This window comes from Eptatretus burgeri, chromosome 18 (assembly GCF_056783735.1).
Source record: "Eptatretus burgeri isolate ZD-2024b chromosome 18, Ebu_testis_v1, whole genome shotgun sequence".
Lineage (NCBI taxonomy): Eukaryota > Metazoa > Chordata > Myxini > Myxiniformes > Myxinidae > Eptatretus > Eptatretus burgeri.
In genome coordinates, this window is record NC_140978.1 from 20,563,526 (window position 1) to 20,586,807 (window position 23,282).

Here is a 23,282-nt window from a genome sequence, read left to right on the forward strand (position 1 = left end):
ATGTCAAATTACATCTTCACCTTTGTCCCCAAATTTCAGCTCCCGAGCTCAAAAGATGGTTGAGATATTGCCCGGAGAAGCAAGAAAGAAAATAATTCATCGATTAATTGAATAACTAATAAATCCAAAACTATTTATAGCCAAATGACTTGTTCACTGTCATGTCCAAATATCAGCTTCCTAGTTCAAAAGGTGCCTGAGATATTGCCCAGAAGAGAAACAAAATAAAAAAGTAATTAATAAATCGATAATAATTAAGTAATTAATCAATTAATTGATTAATCAAAAAAATAACAGAATACAATTTTAATAAAGAACATCTTCACTTCTGTCCCCAATTTTCAGCTTCCGAGCTCAAAGGATGGCTGAGATATCGCCCGGAAAAACAAAAAAAACAAACAAGTCGCGGCACATTCAAAGTACACCGCCCCCATGCCAAATAAATAAAAAACAAATCCTCCAGTGCACGACATCGCAGGGGTGCCTTCGACGCCCGGCGATGTCGCCTTGCAACACATGGAATCGCAATTGGGAGGGAACGGTGTACAATAATTGATTGATTAATTGCATAATTAAAATAAAAAAATAAATCATAATCGTAGAATAATTAATTTCACAATCAATTGCCAAATAGCATACCCAAACAACCATCGTTTCATCCAAATCTATAACTTTTTGAAAATTAAGTGTTTAATCTAAAAATGAATAATTAATCGATTTATTGATTAAAATCAGTAAATCAAAAATACCCTTTTATAGCCAAATAACTTCGGCACTGTCATGTCCAAAGATCAGCTTCCTAGCTCAAAAAATGCCTGAGATATTGCCAGGATGATAAATAAAATAAATAAGTAATTAGTAAATCGATAGTAATTAAATAATTAATCAATTCATTGATTAATCAAAAAATTAAAATAAAATTGTTGCCAAAGAACATCTTCACTTTTGTGCCCAAATTCCAGCTTCCGGGCTCAATTGATGGATGAAATATCGCCCGGAAAGTAAGAAAGAAAATAATTAATCCATTAATCAATTAATCAATAAATCAAAAATACTCTTAATAGTCAAATCACTTGGTCACTGTCATGTCCAAATGTTGGAATCCCAGCTCAAAAGGTGCCTGAGATATTGCCAGGATGAGAAATGAAATAAATAAGTAATTCATAAATCGATAATAATAAAGTATTTCATCAATTAATTGATGATTAAAAAAATTTAAAAACATATTTTTTGCCAAAGCACATCTTTAGGAAATAAAATAAATAAGTAATTCATAAATCGATAATAATAAAGTAATTCATCAATTAATTGATTATTTTTAAAAAAAATTAAAAATACATATTTTTGCAAAAGCACATCTTCACTTTTGTCCATAATTTTCAGCTTCCAAGCTCAAAGGATGGCTGAGATATCGCCCGGACAAACAAACAAGGAAACAGAGTGAAAACTGAGTACTCCCTTCGTTCAGCGCCCGGACGATGACAACATGCATCGCCTGAATATGGAATTGGGAAGGAGCGGTGTACAACAGCAAAAGCCCAGAGAAATGTAAAATGGAAGAAAATGCAGAAGATAGACCTTCTTTGTACTCATCAGATGAAAACGCTCTCTCGCTCTCTCCCTCTCTCGATCTCACTCTCTGAAAGGACCATACAACACCCCCTACTTTCTTAACAATCCTCTTCAAGAAGTTCAGTCTCTCAAACTCTTGGGTCTCACTATCAACCACAATCTTTCTTCGGCAAGCCACATTTGTCATCGACTCGGCATCCTCTGAAGGAAAAAGTTTTTACTTGACACACATGAACTCTGATACACCTACAAGGCCTTCATCCACAGCTTGATGGAGTCCAAGCCCTCACATCAAGAATATAGCCCTCAGATCACGAGTCAAGCACTCAAATCAGGAGACAAGCCATGATATCACGAATCAAGCCATCATCTCAAGAGTCAAGCCATCAGATCAAGAGTCAAGTCATCAAATCGTGAGTCAAGCACTCAAATCAGGAAACAAGCCATGACATCACGAATCAAGCCATCATCTCAAGAGTCAAGCCATCAGATCAAGAGTCAAGCCATCAACTCGTGAGTCAAACCCTCAAATTGAGTCTAACCCTCGGATAGCGAGTCAAGCTATCATCTCAAGAGTCAAGCCCTCAGATCAAGAGTCAAGCCATCAAATCGTGAGTCAAGCACTCAAATCAGAAGTCAAGCTGTGATATCACAAATCAAGCCATCAACTCGTGAGTCAAACCCTCAAATTGAGTCTAACCCTCGGATCACCAGTGAAGCCATCAACTCGCGAGTAAAGCCATCAGCTCACAAGTGAAACCCTCAGCTTGCAAGTGAAGCCATCAGCTCACGAATGAAGTGCTCAGATTGGGAGTCAAGCATTCAGGTCATGACTTAAGCCCTTAGATCACAGGGAAAATCCTCAGATAGCGAATCAAGCCAACAAATTACGAGTCAAGCCCTAAGATCATGAGTCAAGCCCTCAGATCATGAGTCAAGCCCTCAGATCATGAGTCAAGCCCTCAGATCATGAGTCAAGCCCTCAGATCATGAATCAAGCCCTCAAATCACGTGTGAAGCCAATAGATTGCGAGTCACATCCTCATTTTATGAGTCACATCCTCATACTGTGAGTCATGCCCTATTTATCGTGTCAAGCCGACAGATCGCAAGTCACGCACTCAGATCATGAGGTGTGCCCTCATAACATGAGATTCATCCTCGGGTAGTAATTTACACCCTCAAATCAGGGATCAACTCATGAGATCATGAGTCAAGACACAACCACCATACCTTCTCATGATGCCAACTAGCTTGCTTCCAGCTGAATGCCTGGCCAATATGAAATGTTTTCAGGTGAGCAGCAAAACTTTACTACCAATGAAAAGATTCTTGGAAATCAGTGCAAAGTAATGTGCGCGCACACACACACACACACACACACACACACACACACACACACACACACACACACACACACACACACACACACACACACACACACACACACACACACACACACACACACACACACACACACACACACACACACACACACACAGACACACGCCTAAGTGATGTTTGTTCCTTCCCCACTGTTCTCATCCCCACACCTCTCTACCTTGTATCCCTTTCTCATCTTCTCACCGAATATGCAGTAAGGTGATAAACTGATAGGTTTAATGAGTATGGTTTTGATGTGGCATAGACATGATGGGCCAAATGGCCTCCTCCTGCGTCAAAGTTCCTTGTGTACACTGTCGGACCCCAATATTCACGGTTCCAGTATTTGCGGACCCCACATATTCGCAAGTCAAAAAGTGTGACTTGCTTCTATATTCACTTTTTTTTTTTTTACACTTCAGGACTGGTATCCTAGATCCACCACCTATGATACTACTTCAGCTTGGGAATTCTTCCACAAAAAACTGCTCTCTCTTATGCATAGATTCATCCCATCTCAACTTCATTTATTTTACCCATCCTCCTGCTCTTGATTCGCTGAATCCTTCGGTGAGGCTATGGCTTTAACACGACTTGCATTCTTCTCCTGGAAGGCAAATCCGACTGAAGGCAACCTCAGATCATTCCACAAAGCCTGCAACAAGTGAGAGTGTATTTTCCGGAGAGACAGAAAACATCATCTGCCCAATCTCAAGAATGAGCTTTCATACTTGTCGCCCTCCTCTAAAATCTGGTGGCACCTTGTCAAGTTGTCCTCTGGTGTATGCTCCCCTTCCATTCTCGCTTTCCTCACTTCAAATGGCACCACAGCCAATTCCGGTCATGAGTAGGTTGAATGCCTCAAATCTGTGTTCACTTCAAAATCTTGTGTCCCTAATCCCTGCATTCTCTGTAGCCATCCTTCCCAGTCATATCCAATTGCTCCTGAATTCTGTGTCTTTTGCACAGGAAAAGGGGGAAAAGTTTCTGACAATGATCGACTCCGAATCTGCAACTGGACTGGACGGCATCAGCGCACGTATCATAAAAACATTCTCTGCTGCTCTTTTGCTTCCTCTCTCTGCCCTTTTCACCCTGTCATTTACCATAGGTCATCTTCCATCTGCTTGGCAATCAGCCAACATAACAGTATTACATAAAAAAGGTGCAAAAACGGATCCTCTTAACTCCAGCCCAATCAACTTGCTGTACTTCAAATCATCAGCAAGATCATGGAATCCATCATCACAGTTGACATAAAATCATTCTTTTTCTCCAAAGCCTCATCAGAGATCATCAATTTGGAATCAGACCTGGTCACTCTACCTTAGACTTGCTGCTTCTAATCTCCAAACAATGGTGGAGGACCTCAATATCAGACATGAGATCAGGGCTGTCTCTCTGGACATATCTCAAGCATTTGATACAGTCTGGCATCCTGCCTTGCTCTCTAAACTGTCTGCCTAAGGAATCCAAGGCCAACTCCACTCTTGGATTCCTCACTTCCTCCACTCTCATAGACAACCTGTGGCTCTCAATGGAACCCATTCATCTCCTCTCCCGGTCAAGGCTGGAGTACCCAAAGACATTGTTCTCGGCCCCATATTATTCCTAATCTCCATCAATGAACCCACTGACTCTATGGAAAGTCCTCTCTTTGCTGATGACTCCACTCTCTGCTGTGACACTTCTCATCCTTCTGACAGATAGGCAGCAGCCTCCTCCCTCTCCTCAGACATTGACAAAATCACAAACTGGTGAAACAGAATTTTGCTTATGTCTTCATATTGTCCACCTTTTGTGTTCTCCCTTACCCCTCCCTCATCATTACCCACATGTCTCTCTGGACATTGCTGATGTTTTTTTCCCCTTTGTCCTGCTGTTCCCTCTGTTATGTTGTTATCCTGATTTGTTTTGTGTCATCGCCTTTTCACGAGCCTAGACTGTGTAAAAAATACATATATATATATATATATATATATATATATATATATATATATATATATATATATATATATATATATATATATATATATATATATATATATATATTGAAAAAAAAACAATGCCCCGATATTCGCGCACCCCGACATTCATGGATTTTTTCAGGATCTTATCCCCTGCAAATGTCAGGGTCCGACAGTACTTGTGTAAGTCATAATCCACGTGTGAAGTCTTGGTATTGTGTAGTATTACCAACCCATAGTTATCATATATAAACAGGCCCAAAGTTGAGATTTGATCATCTTTCACTTGTGTACTTGTTCACTTTTTTTAAATGTGTACTGTTCTGACTTTTGCAGCTCATGTGCTCCAGCTACTCACAGGTTTTGCAGGAATGAACCATCGCCATCCAGGGACCCCAACAATGGCCACTACTCCCGGTTCGTGCTGGGCCAATATCGTTAATCGGCACAGGCCGATGTCAGCAATTTTCTGGTCATTGGCTGACTGGAGTCAGTGTAAGTGCCGATTACACATTACAGTACTGTACTGTATACAACCCAAAAACCTTGAGTAGCTTTCACCCTTGTTTAAGGCTAATTTCAATCAACAAATTAAAAAAACATCGTTGCATTATAGACGTTTCAAGGAGATGTGCATAAACATTATTCTTCAGAAACAGCTGGCAATTGTGGTGTGACGGGTAGAAATAATTTGGCAAACGGCTCGGGAATCGGGTGTTTTCAAATATATTTTGCTTTGCAACTCACAAAGAGAAGCAGCATGACCTTTCTAAAGCACACCCGATTCAAATAAAATAACCAATTTCTTTAGAAACAGCCGCGAGTATAAAGGAAAACGCGATCGCTCATATACTGCTGAGGTTAAAAGTTAAAACCTACTGTACCTCCCTTTCTGGCTGTACCAAGGTAATGTGTTACCTGAGCACAGGTAACAATTGGTAATGGTTGCCCTCCCGCTGAGCTTGTTAAATCACCGGGTGAGTAGCCCCCACTTGCACACTGATGACCACTATTTATTATCACCGAGTCAACGGCTTGTTGATTTACTTACTGCATGAACGATTGTTCAGAATGGAATCCATTTGTAACCCGTCGGATTGTGCATTTTGTATAAAACGTGGTTTTCACATGACCAGACCAGTAAGAAACATTTCATTTTATATCCATCAATAGCCTGTCTTTGACAAAGCTCATGGTGAGTGAGTTGGAAGGACTTCAACATAGCTCACTGCAGCCACACCAACCTCCCGGGACCTAACCCCCTTTTCCCCATTGAAACAATGCCCCGACATTCGCGGTTTCACTGCAGTTGTCAAGAACATATCCCCAGCGAATGTCAGGGTTTTACTGTTCTGCTTTTATCGAGAAATACATTGGAATGTTTTTTTTTTTTGACTACAAACCTCTTTTTCAATGCATATCTTACTCGTGCTATTATGGAACCTTATAGAGAGTTCAGAGTCATCATTCTTCACTCAGATGCACATTTCCCCCTCCACTTCTTCCATTTCCCCTCTTATTTCCTTCTGCCTTTCCCTCAGCTGGAACTTTTCCATTATCACCCAGCTGTTCTTTTTCCATTTCATCCAGCTAGACTGGGAAAGCTTTTAGTTGCAGGAAGAAATGGTTTGGTCACATTATGATAAACAATGATTCAAGCGAATGTGACATATAGATGCAGAGATGTATTTAAAAAAAAAAAGATTGTTATGGCGGAAGGAAATATATAAACATCTGATTAATCATCATGCAACCATCCAGGAAGAAATGTCCAAATGTGGTCATGACCAACTCATAAGTGGCTACGTTATGAATGCGGTGGTTGGAAATGTAAACAGGTCCAAAGCACTGCAACAGTGTAAATGTAGAAAAGATTAACATCAGCTACAGATCCAAAGCAAGTCGAATGGTCAATAGCACAGAAAAAGATGAAAACACGATACACGATTGGGATGTCGGTACAGCGGTGCACATACCGGTAATGATCAACTCCGTGGTGCGACTGAAGGAGAATTCTGGAGTCAAGACACGGCAAGTGTAGTTTCCAGCAGCATCCAATTGCACATCGTGAATTATGAGAACCTCTTTCCTCGTCTGCACCATTGGCCGCCAAATCGGATTTCGGCATTCCTGTCAAGAATGAGGGCAGTGTTGCATTTCAGAATTCTACAAGAACCATTGGCTTTCTCAATGAATCATCCATTCAACTACTTTGAAGCCCTTTATTTAAGTTGGTGAATGCAATCATATGTAGTAACCAGCTGAGTATGACTAAAACTGCAATTATGGTGAGTGCAAGCGAGAGGAGCTGCACACAGTGTCGATGGGACAGCAACCGAAGTCTGGCATCATCTGCAATATTGCTGATATAAGAACATCCTATAATAATAATAATAATAATAATAATAATAACAATCCAATAAATGAATTTCTTTTGACCCAGTACAAAAGCCAAACAGAGCCTAGTTGAGCGATTTGTTGGGCATTGTGACTGAAACATTCAAAGAATGAAAAATAGTTCAAACATTATCCAAGAGATCAGAAACTTTGTTAATGATGATCACCCATGTCGATTCCGGTCCCACCGCCATTATACATACACCATAATGATTGTTCGATCAGAATCGGTGGCATAGTGGTTAAAGCATCTGCTCCGAGTCTGGGGGTTTGCTGCTTTGAATCCCGGCCAAGTGATAACAAAGACTTAGAAACATGTGCTGCTTCCTTGCTTCATACTCGGCATATAAAAAGGACACAGCATGGCCAAACAACCATGGGTTGGCAACAATTGTGCAGGCTTTGATGGGCCTAATGCCCCCCCCCCCCTGTGTTGAAGTTTCTTGAAAGAGAACTCGTATTATAATATTAAATGTTTCACGAAAACGTGTACAACAAACCTCCGAGAAAATAACTTTAGAATCTGATCAAGCTTCCGGCAAACAATGGCCGAATGTTTTTTGGATGGCCCAGTAGGATCTTTAACCTGCATCCACCGGCACGGTAGCAAACTTTCCCTTGAGCTACTGTATATAGGAAGGGTTTGATTCTGGACCCAACAATAAAAAAACCACAAAATGTTGGTGCATTGTTGCTTTCCAGGGTGGGGGTGCTCCATCACCGAGAGTGCACTGACCTTTGGCTGTTGTATCTTAAAGATCCCATACCTTTCAAAAAGAGAAGGCCATTGTGTGTTGGTACCCTGGTCATTAGCCAAATTACTGTCGTGATGACTATAGGGAAGAGCAATGGCAAACCACCCAGTATATACTTACCATGGGGTGCTTGTTATAGCAAACTTTAGTTTTTTGATAACTCAACAAACCCGTGAGGACAAATGAGAAATCTTTCAAGAATGGTACTTGAAACAAAATGTGAATATTATATAAAGGACAAACTTGATCCTTCAAAATGAAGCTCCTCGTAAGTTGTTACATTTCTGGCATTCGTGCCTTATGTACCGCTTCATTGACTCAGGAAGCCATTTTGGGTTGTGTTTGAAGATCATAAAGTTGTACTTTTAACTCTGGAAACAAGAAAAAGTCTGAATGTGCCAAATCATCAGAACAGGAAGATAGTGGCAGCAAAGTAAAGGACATGGATGGTTAGACCAACTTGTGTATTGTGTGTAAGAGCATTGTCATGGACTGAAAATCATCACCTTTTCCTGTTGGGTTTGGGGGGGATTTGGGGTAGCGCTGCCTTTTTCATTGGTTGCATTGTTATTTACATCCCCATGAATACATTGTAATATAATAGCAGTAATAAGAATCATCGACAGTGTGTCTAACTCAGACCAGGAGGGGCAGGCAAATGACCTTGTAACCCAAAGGGCATGAGTGAGCGAGCTGGGTTTGTTCAGGCAATCTGAGAGTATCAACAGCTCATCAGTCTCTCGAAGCTCGGAATCCAAATCATTAATGGTGCAGTCTTCAACCAGCTGTTAACCTGACCAGACGACTGCAACGAGGCCACTGCACATTCCACATTCGGTGCTTCAAATCCAGATAAAGGCAGAGCCCCGTTGCCCAAAGCTTTAACCACATTATTCATAAAGAAAAATCACAAAGTCCTTATCTGTGATTTCTTGAACCGTTCTGAAAGAAGCTTCTGAAACCCAAATGCCAACTTGTGTTCTTACAATCTCTTCATCCTTGACAGTCTTATCACCCACTGTAAACAATTTAATATCATAAAACATGTTGCTGCTAAACATCATACTGTCACTAAAACATCATAAAAAAACATGTGTTTTTCATATATATATATATATATATATATATATATATATATATATATATATATATATATATATATATATATATATATGTATATATTTTTTTTTAAGCATTTCATAAGGCTCAGAGCTAGATTTACCAAGTTTAACCGTTCAGGTGCAACTGATGATATCGACACCATCACGTTTGTTGATTTCTGGTAAAAGGGGAAAACCAGAAAGCTTATCCACCGAGCAAAGTATTGCATAAATCATAATTTACGCACGTCAGACGTGACTTCCTGCATTTGGTCAATTAAGTCAACTTTTATTTACTCAAAGCAAGCCAGACACGATAGACACTAAATAGGAAAATCCAATGTTGTGTTTTTTATTTAAAGAAAATTGCTTTAGATGTTTTTTTTTCATAAAGATAGACATCAATGCCCCACAAACAATGAACGTGAAACCCGAATCAAAAAAAATAAAAGGAAGTAACTAGAATGGCAATCGGTAGAGGGAATACCCGCACCAGGCTGAACGGTGTATGTTTTGCTTCCCACTTATAGGCAAGATCTGCATCCGGACTTGAACCCAAATCTAATCGGCTTGTTCTCGTCACTGACCCAACTCATACACCAAGTTTTGTTTTTTGGCCCAATATCTCAATGGTGAAGAATCACCAAAAAAATAAATAAATAAAAATAGAACAGCACTCTTCGACGTCGGGCCGTCGACCGATCTGCCTCCACCCACATTATTACGTCCGCCAATAATGGAAGGTGAAGGAAGTTTATGTTTTCACTCCTTTTGGGTGGTCGCTAGACCCGTTTTTCTCAGGTTTTCCGTCTGTCTGTTTGTATGTAATGGACAGCTCTGGAGGCCAGAGGAGTCAACCAATTTTGATGAAACTTGACTGGTAGGTTCATACCAGGATCTAGTTATAAGCTTTTGAGCACCGTTCCTATGGACACCACCATTGCCTAGCAACGGGACTTTGAAATTTTTGAAAAAAAAATCAGAAAAATATATTTTTATATTTTTTTTTTCGAAAATCAAAAATCGGCTTCCGCGCTTTTATGCGCACTTTAATCAACCTCTGTCAAAAATTTTCAGCCCGATCTGTCAAAAACGGTATGACTAGTATGCAATTATATAGCGACCACCCATGTCGCCTACCGGCTGGTCAGTCTGTTTGTTTGTCTACAGGATATCTTAAAAAGTTTTGGACAGATTCGGATGAAATTTTGTGGACACGTTGGGTTTGTGACAAGGAAGAAATAATTCAATTTTGGAGAAGATCTGGATCCGGATCTGATAATTTTTCAGTGATTCATCTCCATTGACAGAACGGGCTAAAATGATATATCTCAAAAAGTTTTGGACGGATTTGGATGGAACTTGGAGGACAGGTTGGGTGTGTGGCAAGGACGAATCGATTCAATTCTGGTGAAAATCTAAATCTGCATCTGGATGTGAGAATTATTTAATTTTCAAAGTGATTCTTCACCATTCAGAGATTGAGCCAAAAACAAGACATAGCCCGATATGTTCTTGTGGATCAGGCATTACGTGGTGGATCAGTGGATCAGTGCCCTTCTAGTTACATCATTATAATACTTGTAACAAGTTTGATTTAAATCCCTTCAGCTGTGATCAAGTATCACATTTTTAAATGACATATGACCTCTGACCTCTTGATGCCAAAATATAATCAATTAATCTTTGTCATTACACATAGGCCTACTTGTATGAAGTTTGGTCAAAACTCAGTCACTGGTTTACAAGTAAGTGTGGTGACAGAATTTTTACCTCTGACCTTTGATCTCGACCCCAAAATCTAATCAGTTCATCTTTGCATCATTACACATATAGGTGTCCTCTGCTTAAGGCCCAGTCACACCTTGACGTTTTAGCCAGCAATGGCAACGTATCAAAATGTATGTAAAACGTTCCCAGGTCAAAAAACCAGTAAAGACCAGTAGCTTACTGGTCAACTGGTACCAGTTGAAAACCAGTAGCCAACTGGTACCAGTAAAGCCATTTGGTTTCTTACTGGTTTTAATATGGAAATTGGAATAGAGTGATATATTACCAGTTGAAATACAATTGTATTTAACTAACTGGTATCAACTGGGACCAGTACATTGTAACTGGTATCAACTGGGAGACCAGTACATTGCAACTGGTATCAACTGGGACCAGTACATTGCAACTGGTATCAACTGGAACCAGTAAGACTTTAACTGGTACAAATATGAGCTACTGGTTTTTTCAACTGGGAAATTGGAATTGTGACTGAATTTAACTGGTACCAGTTGAAACCAATAGAGACCAGTTAAAGACCAATTAGAACCAATAGAGACCAGTTGAAAATGTGTACTGGTTTTAACTGGTTTTTCGACCTGGGTTGGCTTACACTGAACTTTTGATGTTTTTTTTTTTTTAAAGATTCGGACGTATTCGTAACGTGTTGGTCGTATGCATAACATATTAATAATGGACACAGAACGTTTCGTTGTTTTACACGTAACTTATACCAACGAATGCTTAGCCTGTTGTCGGCGTTCACAACCTATGCCCAACGATAGTCTAACGTATGCATAGCGCGCTGCACGTATCGCCGACGATCACGTGGCGTAGCCTATTAAAAGGCTGCCGCACAACGATTCAAATCATAACCGCCGGAGAAATGGAAATGTCAACATCGCAGTCACACCTTGGCGATCTTGCTAGCATATGCCGACCTCTGAAAAATGCGTCTAAAACGCTGGCGCACGTCGAATATGGTATGGGTAAGTTTGGTATACGTGAATAGAACGCTAAAGTATGCTACCATACGCCGGAGTAGGTGGAGTACGTCTTGTACTTTTAAACGTGTTAAAAATTTTACGACGTACTTGCCGTATGCCTCACACATTCCGCATGCGATGGGAATAAGTTGTACGCACGATACGTGATCGTTGGCACACGTCGACAAAAGTTACTTGTAAGTTACTCATAAGTCGAAACACGTCGAGGTAATGGTTAGCGTCAGTGTTCCAGACTCCCTGGTTGTTTTTTTGTTTTTTCTTCGGTATGACGGTGATGTTAACACTTCGATTTATAGTGCGGTTATAATATAATATAATTAATAGGCTGCCACTCAACGATTTAAATCATAACCGCACTACAAATCGAAGTGTCAACATCACCGTCATACCGAAGAAGAAAAAAAAAAACAATCAGGGAGTCTGGAACACTGACGCTAACCATTACGTCGACGTGTTTCGACTTATGAGTAACTTACAAGTAACGTGTGTCAACGTGAGTCAACGATCGCGTAACGTGCCTACAACACGTTACTTATCGGGTAGAAATAAGTTTCGGGTACGCTAAACATTACCTCGACGTGTTTCGACTTATGATTAACTTACAAGTAACGTGTGTGGACGTGAGTCAACGATCGCATAACGTGCCTACAACTTATGGCCAGCGTAGCGGAACTTGTGAGTCATACGCTGGCAAGTCTAACAAATTTCAAGCATGGAAAATTTGAGGACAACCGCAAAGTACAACAATGAAAGCCAGCATACTACGATGTATGGCAGTGTTTTTTTAGGGTGCTCTGAATGTTTCCAAAACTTACCCATAACGTATTCGACGTGTGCCAGCGTTTTAGACAAATTTTTCAAAAATCGGCATAAGCTGGCTAAAACGTCAAGGTGTGACTGGGCCTTTAAGGAAGGGGTTAAGTAACTTTATAACCCTTCGTTATGTCAACCTTCATTGTGTGGGAGCACATTTTGCATTATTTATTAAGGGGAAATTACACTTCGTTTCTAAACTTAAATGTTTTCGTCTGAAAGCAAAGCCATACGAGGTCCATCAAAAAAGTAACGGGACTGAGCCTGCTGTGTGCTCCACTTAAACAACTTGAATGAATGGGTTGCATCACAGTCTTTTGCAACATTCCAGAAATATATGTGATTGGTGATGGTTGACTACACTCATTGTGTGATTTTTTACAGGTCGTGCTTTACACGTTGTCTAGTCTGAGTCGCCGCGCTATGAGTCGTGAGCAGAGAGCCAATCTGAAGTTTCTTGCCAAGTTTGGCAAAACACCTTCTGAATCCTTCACAATGCTGCAGCAAGTCCACAGGGAAGAAACGATGTCACATACACATAAATATGATTGACACAAGAGGTTCAAAGAGGGACGTGAGGAGGTTGAAGACGATCCACGGTCTGGAAGACCTTCAACAAGCAGAATGGCAGACAACATCGAGCGTGTGAAGCAGATGGTGCACGCAGATTGTCGACTCATGGTGCGATGTTTGCTGAGGGACTTTCCATCAACAAGGACACTATCTGGAGCATCATCACTGAAAATCTCGAAATGCACAAGGTGTGCGCAAAGATGGTCCCCAAGCTGTTGTCCACGGACCAGAAACAGCAAAGAGTCTGTGTTTGTCTGTCTGTGTCCAGACATTATCGAGCGCTTTGAGGACGATCCAGACCTGCTCAGGAGAGTCATTACTGGCGATGAATCGTGGATATTCAAATTCGATCCCGAGACAAAACGGCAGAGTCGTCAGTGGAAAAGTCCGGCATCACCAAGACCAAAGAAAGCAAGGATGTCAAAGTTCGAGGGTCAAGGTGATGTTCATCGCGTTTTTTGACATCATAGTCAGGAGGCCCAATGCAGAATAGTGTACGACCCTGCTGATTCCGTGTTAGAATAGTGCAACAGGTGTAAATTGACTGTCCAGACACACAGAAACGTGAATCAACTTGTTGCCAACTCTGGATATGGATAGTATGGCCGCCATGACAGTTTACAAAATGGTCGCCATTAAATACACTTTTCGTCATATTTCAGCCGCAAGTTGACATGAAATTACAAAATTAGGGTCGATTTCCATGTTTTTGAGCATGCCTGAGCTGATGGGAGTATAGAAAAAAACATTGCTCCATCAATTTTCTAAAAATAATGTGACTTGTTTTTCACTATATTATTTTTAAAGAAATGTTCAGGCTCGAATTAGAATGGCTGATTATACAAACCACAATCAATGAATTTTACAACTTTGCTATAAAATGAACCTAAACTACATAACTGTGTGTTTTTGGAAATGGAAATAATGGAAATGTCATGATCCCAAGGAACTTTCTCAACATCCCAACTACCACAGGATATTTGAGATATTCTAATGACAACATTGACATAATTGAGGAGACGCTGACTGGGTCTGGCACTTTTCATGCAAGTCAGTGCGTGGCCCTCAGATGCAAGGGAGAACAAGAGCCAGTGATGGACATTCAGATTAAACCTGGCCGCTCCAAAGTTCTCAGTGCCCCTCCTGAAATGACAAGCGTCCAAGAGGCCAATATGACCAACTTGAAGCCAGAACCTGTTTTCTCTGAACCACTGCAGCATACATGGTACTCACCCGTTGAACAGAAAATCAAAGCAGCCAACACTCAGGAGCTTTCCTGGATCTTGGCCAGATTGCATCAACAAAATAATCAGGCCGTTCCAGGCTGGAGTGGCTTTAACCAGAAGATGTCCACAGTTGAGCCACCAGTGACAGTCATCGGGCCAATGCCGATTCTGAATGCCCCAGCACATGACTTTGACACGCTGTGGACGGTTCTACAGAAATGCCAGGCAATGACAAAGAAGATTGGGGAGAAGTACACTGTCATCACTTTTGATGAACAGCTTTACTGCAAAGCAAAGATGCTGCAATGGGATAAGAACGGCTGTCAGGATCTGGTCATCATGCTTGGAGGATTTCATATCCAATTGAATTTCACGAAAGTACTCGGACAGTACATGGATTCGTCAGACCTGGAGAACATTTGGATGGAAAGTGGAGTCCTTGGTGGAAAGGCATGTGAACAAGTAATCAAAGGGAAAGGGTGGAACCGTGTCATCCGCGTTCACAAGTTGACTTTAGAGGCACTTTGGTCCGTTCTCTGGGCATGCTTCACAGCATGGGCCAAAGAAAATGACAAGCTCATCCGGGATGACTTGAAAGGTGCAGCTGGAAGAGTTTCAGATGCCTTTGCCAACAAAGATGATAGAGGAATGAATTCCTCTTTTGGAGAACTTTTGTCTGAGGTGGAAGAGGTGCAGGTCCTGTTTCAAGAGTTTGAAGCTACTTGTTCAGAAAATGCCACCTTTAGATTCTGGAGAACATACATGAAGTTGATCTCCATCCTCTTGAGGTTCACACATGCTCTTCGTGAAGGAGACTGGATCCTGTTCCTGACATCATTTGCTGAAATGCTTCTCTGGTTTGCAGCATTTGATCATTTCCATGAGGCCAAAAAAAAAAAAATGTTGCATTGGCGTAACCCGCCCGACCCTAAAATGTCTCACACTTGTCATCTCCTGAGCACGAAGAGGCTGATACTCGCATTCTTCTCCATGCCAAGGAAGCATATGAACAGGGGTACATGCAAACTGTTGTTGTTAGCCGGGACACTGATGTCCTCATTCTCCTTGTTGCCTATCAGCCGCATCTCAGTCCCTTTCTCTGGATGAATGCAGGGACACCCAAAAAGCAACATTACATTCCCATTGACTCCATCAATATCCCAGATTCGCAGAGGGAGTCACTTCTGGCATTTCATGCAGTGACAGGTTCAGACAGCACAAGCCAGTTTGCTGGAATTGCGAAGCGCTCTGCATGGGCTGTCTTTCAAAACAACTCCCACCTGTTGAATAACCTAGGCAAAGAGGAAATTCCTGATGAGAGTGTGATTGCAGATGCTGAGTCATTTGTCTGCAGGCTTTATGACCCTCATGGCCAAGATAACTCAATTCAGCGAGTAAGATGTGATCTGTTTCTCAGTCTGACCAAAGCTATTGAGAATCTGCCTCCAACTCGCGATGCTCTGATTCTACACATCAAGCGAGCGCACTACCAGACTTTTGTGTGGAGAAGAGCCTTGGAATCTGAACCACATCTACCTGCACCTGAGAACTGTGGGTGGGAACAGGTCGTCAAAGATGGCAACGAGACATTTCAGCCGCGACTCATGACTGCACAGCCTATTACTGCTTACTGTGTAGAACTGACGACATGCAAATGCCGTGGGTCATGCTCAACTCGACGGTGCAAATGTACATGGAATGGACTGCCTTGCACGAAAGCATGTGGATGCAAAGCCCTTTGAAGGAACCCGTTCAGTGTACAAGCCGATCAATAGCTCTGAAAATTGTACTTGGGTGTTCTCACAACACTTTTCTCTTCTGCAAAGCAACGTAATTTTGTGTTAGAAAGAATCTGACAGCTGTTGAAATAACCTTTGACTGACTGTAAACCCATCTCCATCAATAGTGCTAAACATTTTCTTTTTCACATTTGTTGCTCGTATGTGCATTTTCAATTTCGTCTTTAAGTTGTCAATTATGTGAAAAGTTGTGATCCAGTACAAAAATAAAGCACAAAATAGTGTTCCTCGTGTCAGATTACATAGTATTTCACAATCATGACAAATTTCTGGCTAGTACAATTTGCAGTAAGAAAAAGACTAAATCTGATGGCGGCCATTTTGATTACTGTCATGGCGGCCATAATATTCAGATGCAGACTTGGCAACAAGTGGAACTAGACTTGGTCATGCCTAGACTCTTCAAAAACACCAGTTGCACCATTCTAACATGAAATCAGCAGCGAACCTATTTTCTAGGCTAGCTACAGATTTTGGCTTCTAGACTAATCAAGGGCATCTTCCACTTCGAGTTTCTCCCACAGGGTCAAACAGTAAATCAATACATGTACAAGGAGATCCTCCGGCACCTCATATCCAGGACAAGAGGAGGGATTTGTGGGAGAACAACGCCTGGGTGCTCCACCATGACAACGCCCCTGCTCCCAGTGCCCTGAGCATCCGACAGTTTCTGGCGGAGAGGAACGTGTCAACTCTGGAGCAACCCCCATATTCGCCAGACTTGGTCCCTTGTGATTTTTTCCTATTCCCCAAGCACAAGGCGGTGATCAAGGGGACCCGATTTCCTGATGTGGAGGCCATCAAAAGGGGCGTGATGATGGAGCTCTGAAGGATTCCAGAAGAAGCCTTCCGGGGGTGCATCGAAGGGTGGAAGAAGAGGATGGACAAGTGTGTGAGACTGGAGGGAAACTATTTTGAAGGGGACAAGCCGTGATTTTAATATATTTTTTGGAATAAAATTTCTGTGAACTCAGTCCCATTACTTTTAAGACGGACCTCGTGTGCTTGGTATAATGATGGTTTTAGTTGCCGGTGACATTATAATATTATTATTGACCTAATAATAGAGACAGTAACACAATAACAAAGTTCATTTATTTTTAACACTAAAACAATCTTGAGTCAAGTTTCCGTTCAGAAAGCAGGTGGTGGACGAGATGGTTATTTTGAACCCTTTCATTCTGCAAAGTTAATTATTCGTAAACCTTCTGAAAAGTTCATCCCCCGATTGTAAAGTTAATTGGTGAAAAAAACATCATATATATCATCGCTATGGAAAGGGAAGTGACATTGTACAATCACCATGACACTGTGAGGCTCCTTCGTTGTAGGGATTGAAGACCATAATTAAGCAATGAATCGTCCTAAATTAAACCATTCGTTGAAGTGACATCATTATCTGAACGTTTGTAAAGCCGCTGTCACACCTTGATGTTTTAGCCAGCATATGGCAACGTATGAAAATGTATGTAAAACGCAGGCGTACACAACTATTGATGTGTTTTCCCAGTTTTGGGCGTATTCATAACGAGATGGACGTATGCATAACGTATTAGTAACGTACACAGAACGTTTCGACAACTTATAGATAACTTATACCACCGAATGCTTAGCGTGTTGTCAGCGTTCACAATCTATGCCCAACGATAGTCTAACTTATGCATAGCGCGACAGGGTATCGCCGACGACCACGTGGCGTAGCCTATTAATAGGCTGCGGCTCGACGATTCAAATCATAACCGCACTAGACATCGAAGTGTCAAACCACTGTCACACCTTGACGTTTTAGCCAGCGTATGCCGATGTATGAAAAATTTGCCGAATACGTTATGGGTAAGTTTTGTATACGTTAATAGCACACTGAAGCACACTGAAGCACGCTAGCATAAGTCGTAGTACACCGAGTACGTCGACAAATATTAAGCGTGCTGAAAATTTTTCGACGTATGCCAGCGTATGACTCACACGTTCCGCATACGCTGACCATAAGTTGTAGGCACGTTACGCGATCGTTGACACACATCGACACACGTTACTTGTAAGTTACTCATAAGTCGAAACACGTCGAGGTAATGTTTAGCGTACCCGAAACTTATTTCTAACCTATGAGTAACGTGCTTTGAACCTATGTGAAACGTATCTCCAATGCATATTGCCGTATATAGACATATTTGACGTCTTCCGCACGACCACAGAACTTACTGAACGTGTTTCTAACTTACAGCTACCGTATAATGGCGATTTGGCAGCGTTTAGGGGAATTGGTGTATAAAAATGGGCTTCACAAGAGAAACCCGTCAGTGTTCCAGACTCCATGGTTTTTTGTTTCTTTTTTTCTTCGGTATGACGGTGATGTTGACACTTCGATTTCTAGTGCGGTTATGATTTAAATCGTTGAGTGGCAGCCTATTAATTATATTATATTATAACCGCACTAGAAATCGAAGTGTTAACATCATCGTCATACAGAAAAAAAAAAAAAAACAGGGAGGCAGGAACACTGACACTAACCATTACATTGACGTGTTTCGACTTATGAGTAACGTACAAGTAATGTGTGTCGACGTTTGCCAGCGTACTACGACGTATGCCAGCATGCTCTTAACATATACAAACTTACCCAAAAAGTATTCGACGTGTGCCAGCGTTTTAGACAAATTTTGCATACATCAGGCATACGCTGGCTAAATTGTCAAGGTGTGACAGCGGCTTTAAGCGGGGAATACCTGCACTTGTACCAAGTTTGACTTTGATCCCTTCAGCCATTCTTAAGTTATTGCGGTAACGAAAACCTATCACGGATGGAGAGATGCACGGACAGACAGACAATCCTAAAACATAATGCCTCCGGCAACTTCGTCGGTGGAGGCATGAAAATCCTCAAATCTGGATCCAGATCTTCACTGAAATAAAATCATTTCGTCCTTGACACACACCGAACGTGTCCACCAAGTTTCATCTGAATACATCCATAACTTTTTGAGATATCCTGCTCACAGACAGACAGACAGACAGACAGGGGTGAAAACATAATGTCGGTCCACGTTTGGTGGCAGAGGTAATTACTTTATTTCTTTCTGTATGAGCTCTCTACATTTGCAAAAAAATGTCTCAAGAAAATCATAAATGGCATTTTCAATGGGTGTGAAACTTTTTATTTATTTATTTGAAATTCACTCGAAACAAGGCTGAGAGTGACCAAATATGAAGGGCTACAGAGAAAAACAAGAAGAGGAAAAACCGGCAAAACCTTCACCTCGTCCTGAAACAAGGAAACCTCTTCACAGGACCACTGTGCAGGAGGGCGTAACTCAGCCAGGCGGAAAAACAAAACTGATGACAATCCTGAAATACAACAATCACTCCTTGTAAATTATAGACAAATTCTTTTTCTTCCTTCCTTTCTTTTCACCATGCTTCAAAAACTTTTGAACTCCATGCTAAAGCCAGGAATAGTAAATTACAATTCAAATGCCACCAGCATCTCACTTCAATAGGGAAGCTTTCAGGTGAATTGGCAAACCACTATAGCAATTTGCTAGTAATGTTTGCACCCTTAGGAAAGAGAGGGTGGCACAATTATTACCTGTCTCTCAATTCCAACCTTTTCAACACCTTTCATCCAACTCCCCCCCCCTCCCAATCCTCCCAGTCACTCCACCCCACCATCTCTGTCATTACCTCCAGCGATCTTTCCTCCTATCGCCCCAGAAACCTCTGATTACTTCCCAAATCGTTCTTTCTATTCCACCTTCATTGACAACCCCTTTTCCAAGATCTCAGCGTCGTTTCAAATGAAGACGTTAGCATTTTCAGGCAACACTGAATCTGTGCCCGAGGCGAGAGCTGATGCAGCAAAAGGCGGGTCAAAAGCGTGCGCAATTCTCTGCATCGAAAAGGACTTCCTGCCAGCGACAGGCACTTGCAGCCGAGCAGCGCCGCTGCTCCAGCAACATGCACGATGCATTGAGACCAAATAGGCACAGCCATCTCTCCACTCCACACTATTAAGCACACGGCTTCCCTGTGGCACATCTTCACCAACCGACATTCCAGACCAGTCAGTATGAAAAATGGAACAGTTTGCAACACAGTCGTGCATATTATATAAAATAAATATATTCTCCCAATATCATCGATGGGGCAGAATATAAAAACAAAACAGCCGTCCGAGCAAAAATTGCAAAGGCAGTTGTCATGTGTGGCACGGGCTTGCCTTTTTTTGTACGGATAAACATGTCTCTGCAGCCACCCATTTCTTTCATACAACTCTCCACAGTGTGTCAGAGATTTCATCGTCCATCCCAGGCACACGTCCAGACGCCACTCGGTGAGATTTCTCAACACCCGACACATGCTGTTTGCACACCCTCTGCTGAAATCCGTTCTGAGACTATAATGTTGGACCAAGCTTTTCTGTTTCTTGACCAAAAAAATAAAAATAAATCAGTTTCCGTCTGCTTGGGTCTTTACAGGTTTTCAATTTTTTTTACTTCCTTTGTACTTTTGATAGTGAATCTGACGCACTCATTTCTCTCGGAAGGCAATTGTATACTTGCGGACATTACGCATAAGGGCAATCATTGTGCATCACAATTTTGCGTGAAATTCTTGCAGCCATATTGTAAAATAGATTTGAAAGTAATTGTTCAAAGTCCAGCAAATAACAACTGTAATAGCAGTCTGGGTTTCGGATTTGAATTACTTGTTTAGACAACAACAATAACAAAAAATAGTGAAGTCTGGAGTGCGCAATGTAGAATATTATAATACAAAATACGAGACAAAGACAACGAGGTACGTGAACACAAAAGGCTTCAAAGACACACGTCAGAGTGTCGAAGCGATTCACAAATATTTGAGCCCATAATAAGCATGGACCAGATAGTCACTCAATTGGATGAATGGCTAAAGTTCCAAACTGAATTTGTTGAATGGCTGGAGTTCGAAAATGTAATTTGTTGACGTCAAAAGTTACAGAGTCAAAAACCATAAAAGTAATGCCTCCTCCTATTACAACATGTTTTTCACTTTCAAATGTCAAAGTTTACACATCTACACACTTGACGATCGACAGAATAGCAAAACGAGCCCGAATAAAGGAATTCAAAGGTAGAGATGCTTTGCAAACAGCATGGCTGCCTGAATGCTTGCTGTTTCACAAGCTGTCTGGTCTGGGTTGTGTTCTGATGCGATAAAACTGAAATTGCCATTTTGACAGTGTTGGCTGAGCGTTTTTCATTTCAAAAGATGCCATCTGTTGGCCAGCGATGTAAAGCTGGCTGTTCGATGTGCATTTGGGTTGATGCTATATCTTTTTTTAAAAAAATAGTAGTAGTGGGGCAACTTAACTAAATATAGCATAACAATTGTGCATTTTATGAGGAAAGCACCAAATTTGGCACACTAGTAGCCTATCATATTATGAACAGATTTGGATATTGGGCCATCTTAAAATTTTTGATGGCAGTGGAAAATGGCTTCCACAGCCATCAGCGGCTGAATTTGAGATGGCCTGATATCCAAATCTGTTAATAATATGATAGGCTACTAGTGTGCCAAATTTGGTGCTTTCCTCATAAAATGCACAATTGTTATGCTAAGTTACCCCACTATAGGCCATAGTACCATAGCTGTCCAAATCACCATCTTCAGAGTTGCCTCTGTAATTAGCATTATTTACCTGCAGTAGGTGAGAACGCTGTGGTGTGGCTTAGATCGGGCATAATGGGCCACATGGACACTCCTGTTATGTGTTTAATGCCTCTAAACTGCTGGAAAGTTTTCAGTTTTGCCAGAGTTCCTTTAACATGTCCACTCAACAGAATGACTTCAAAAACTAGCTCGGAATTCAAAAAGTTGGTTCAGCAAGTCTGATGATGACATGCTTTTGAATTCACACTCTGGTGGATGTTTCTGATATTGTCAACGGCCTCAGTCATAAATAATGATGTTTACATGGCAAAGATCACCACGAGCTTGTCCTCGGAGTATCTTGCCTAAGGGGGGCGTTTCTGCATTGTGCCAGGGTAAGAGCGCATAATATGGCCATTATTCGTGACCGATAAATGTTAGTATGGCCCTTGTTTTTTCCATAATATGCACAAAGAGTGAAAAACTCCATCAATAAACTTTGTAAACGCTCATTTACCCGGCAACATCCCATCAATGTAACCATGGTCCCATATGTCCTTCTCAGTTTACATAGAGTAACACAACTTTGTAAGAAAATACAGCTTTAACATGCCATTTGTTGTGTTTGTGTATATAGTCTTAATAAACCCAACGGTATAGGATTTACCATTCCAGTTGATTAGGAAATGTGTATCTCCATTTAATTTGCAAATATATTTAACTTTGGGGCCAAGATGATGTTTCAACTGCTCTCCTTGTTTATCAAACCATATAGGCACAGTTTGTGTTAGGTTAGGTTAGGTATGGGAGCATGAGCCGGAGTAGCGCATCGCTGCGTCCACTTTCCACCGGTACTCCAAGAGCCTCCATCTGGCCATCCCTTAGGCAGATTACTGGCCCATTCCCATCTCCTTGAGATCTGATTAATCTGCTGCAACCACAAGGCACGCGGTAATCCCATTGGCCTTCTCCACTCACGAGACTCCCTCACTGAGAGACTTTGGTGAGCAGGATCAGCATCAGGAAAATGAACCACATGTCCATACAGCCGCAGCTGACGCTCACAGATTATGCAGGTAACAAATCTCATTTGAGTCTCTCTCAGCAACCGCTCGTTGGACACAAAGTCCGACCAGTGAGAGCCAAGGATTCTCCGAAGAGACCTGGTACCAAAGGAATTAAGTCTTTGTCTCAGATCCTTTGTCAGAGTCCAAGTCTTACATCAGTTTAGCAACACTGGAAGCACCAAGGACCTGAAGACTCAGACTTTCGTCCTCCTATGCTTTGTG

The 23,282-nt window shown here is 41.4% G+C and overlaps 1 protein-coding gene across 2 annotated transcripts in view; it reads right to left on the reverse strand.

Annotated features, from left to right (window-relative positions):
- LOC147008698 (interleukin-1 receptor accessory protein-like 1) overlaps window positions 1–23,282 on the reverse strand; it is a 724,240-nt gene that overhangs the window by 268,181 nt on the left and 432,777 nt on the right. For both annotated transcript variants that reach the window (XM_085864160.1, XM_085864161.1), the window contains one exon: window positions 6,899–7,052. In XM_085864160.1, the coding sequence (XP_085720286.1) occupies window positions 6,899–7,052 (154 nt within the window). The remainder of the gene's footprint in view (window positions 1–6,898; window positions 7,053–23,282) is intronic.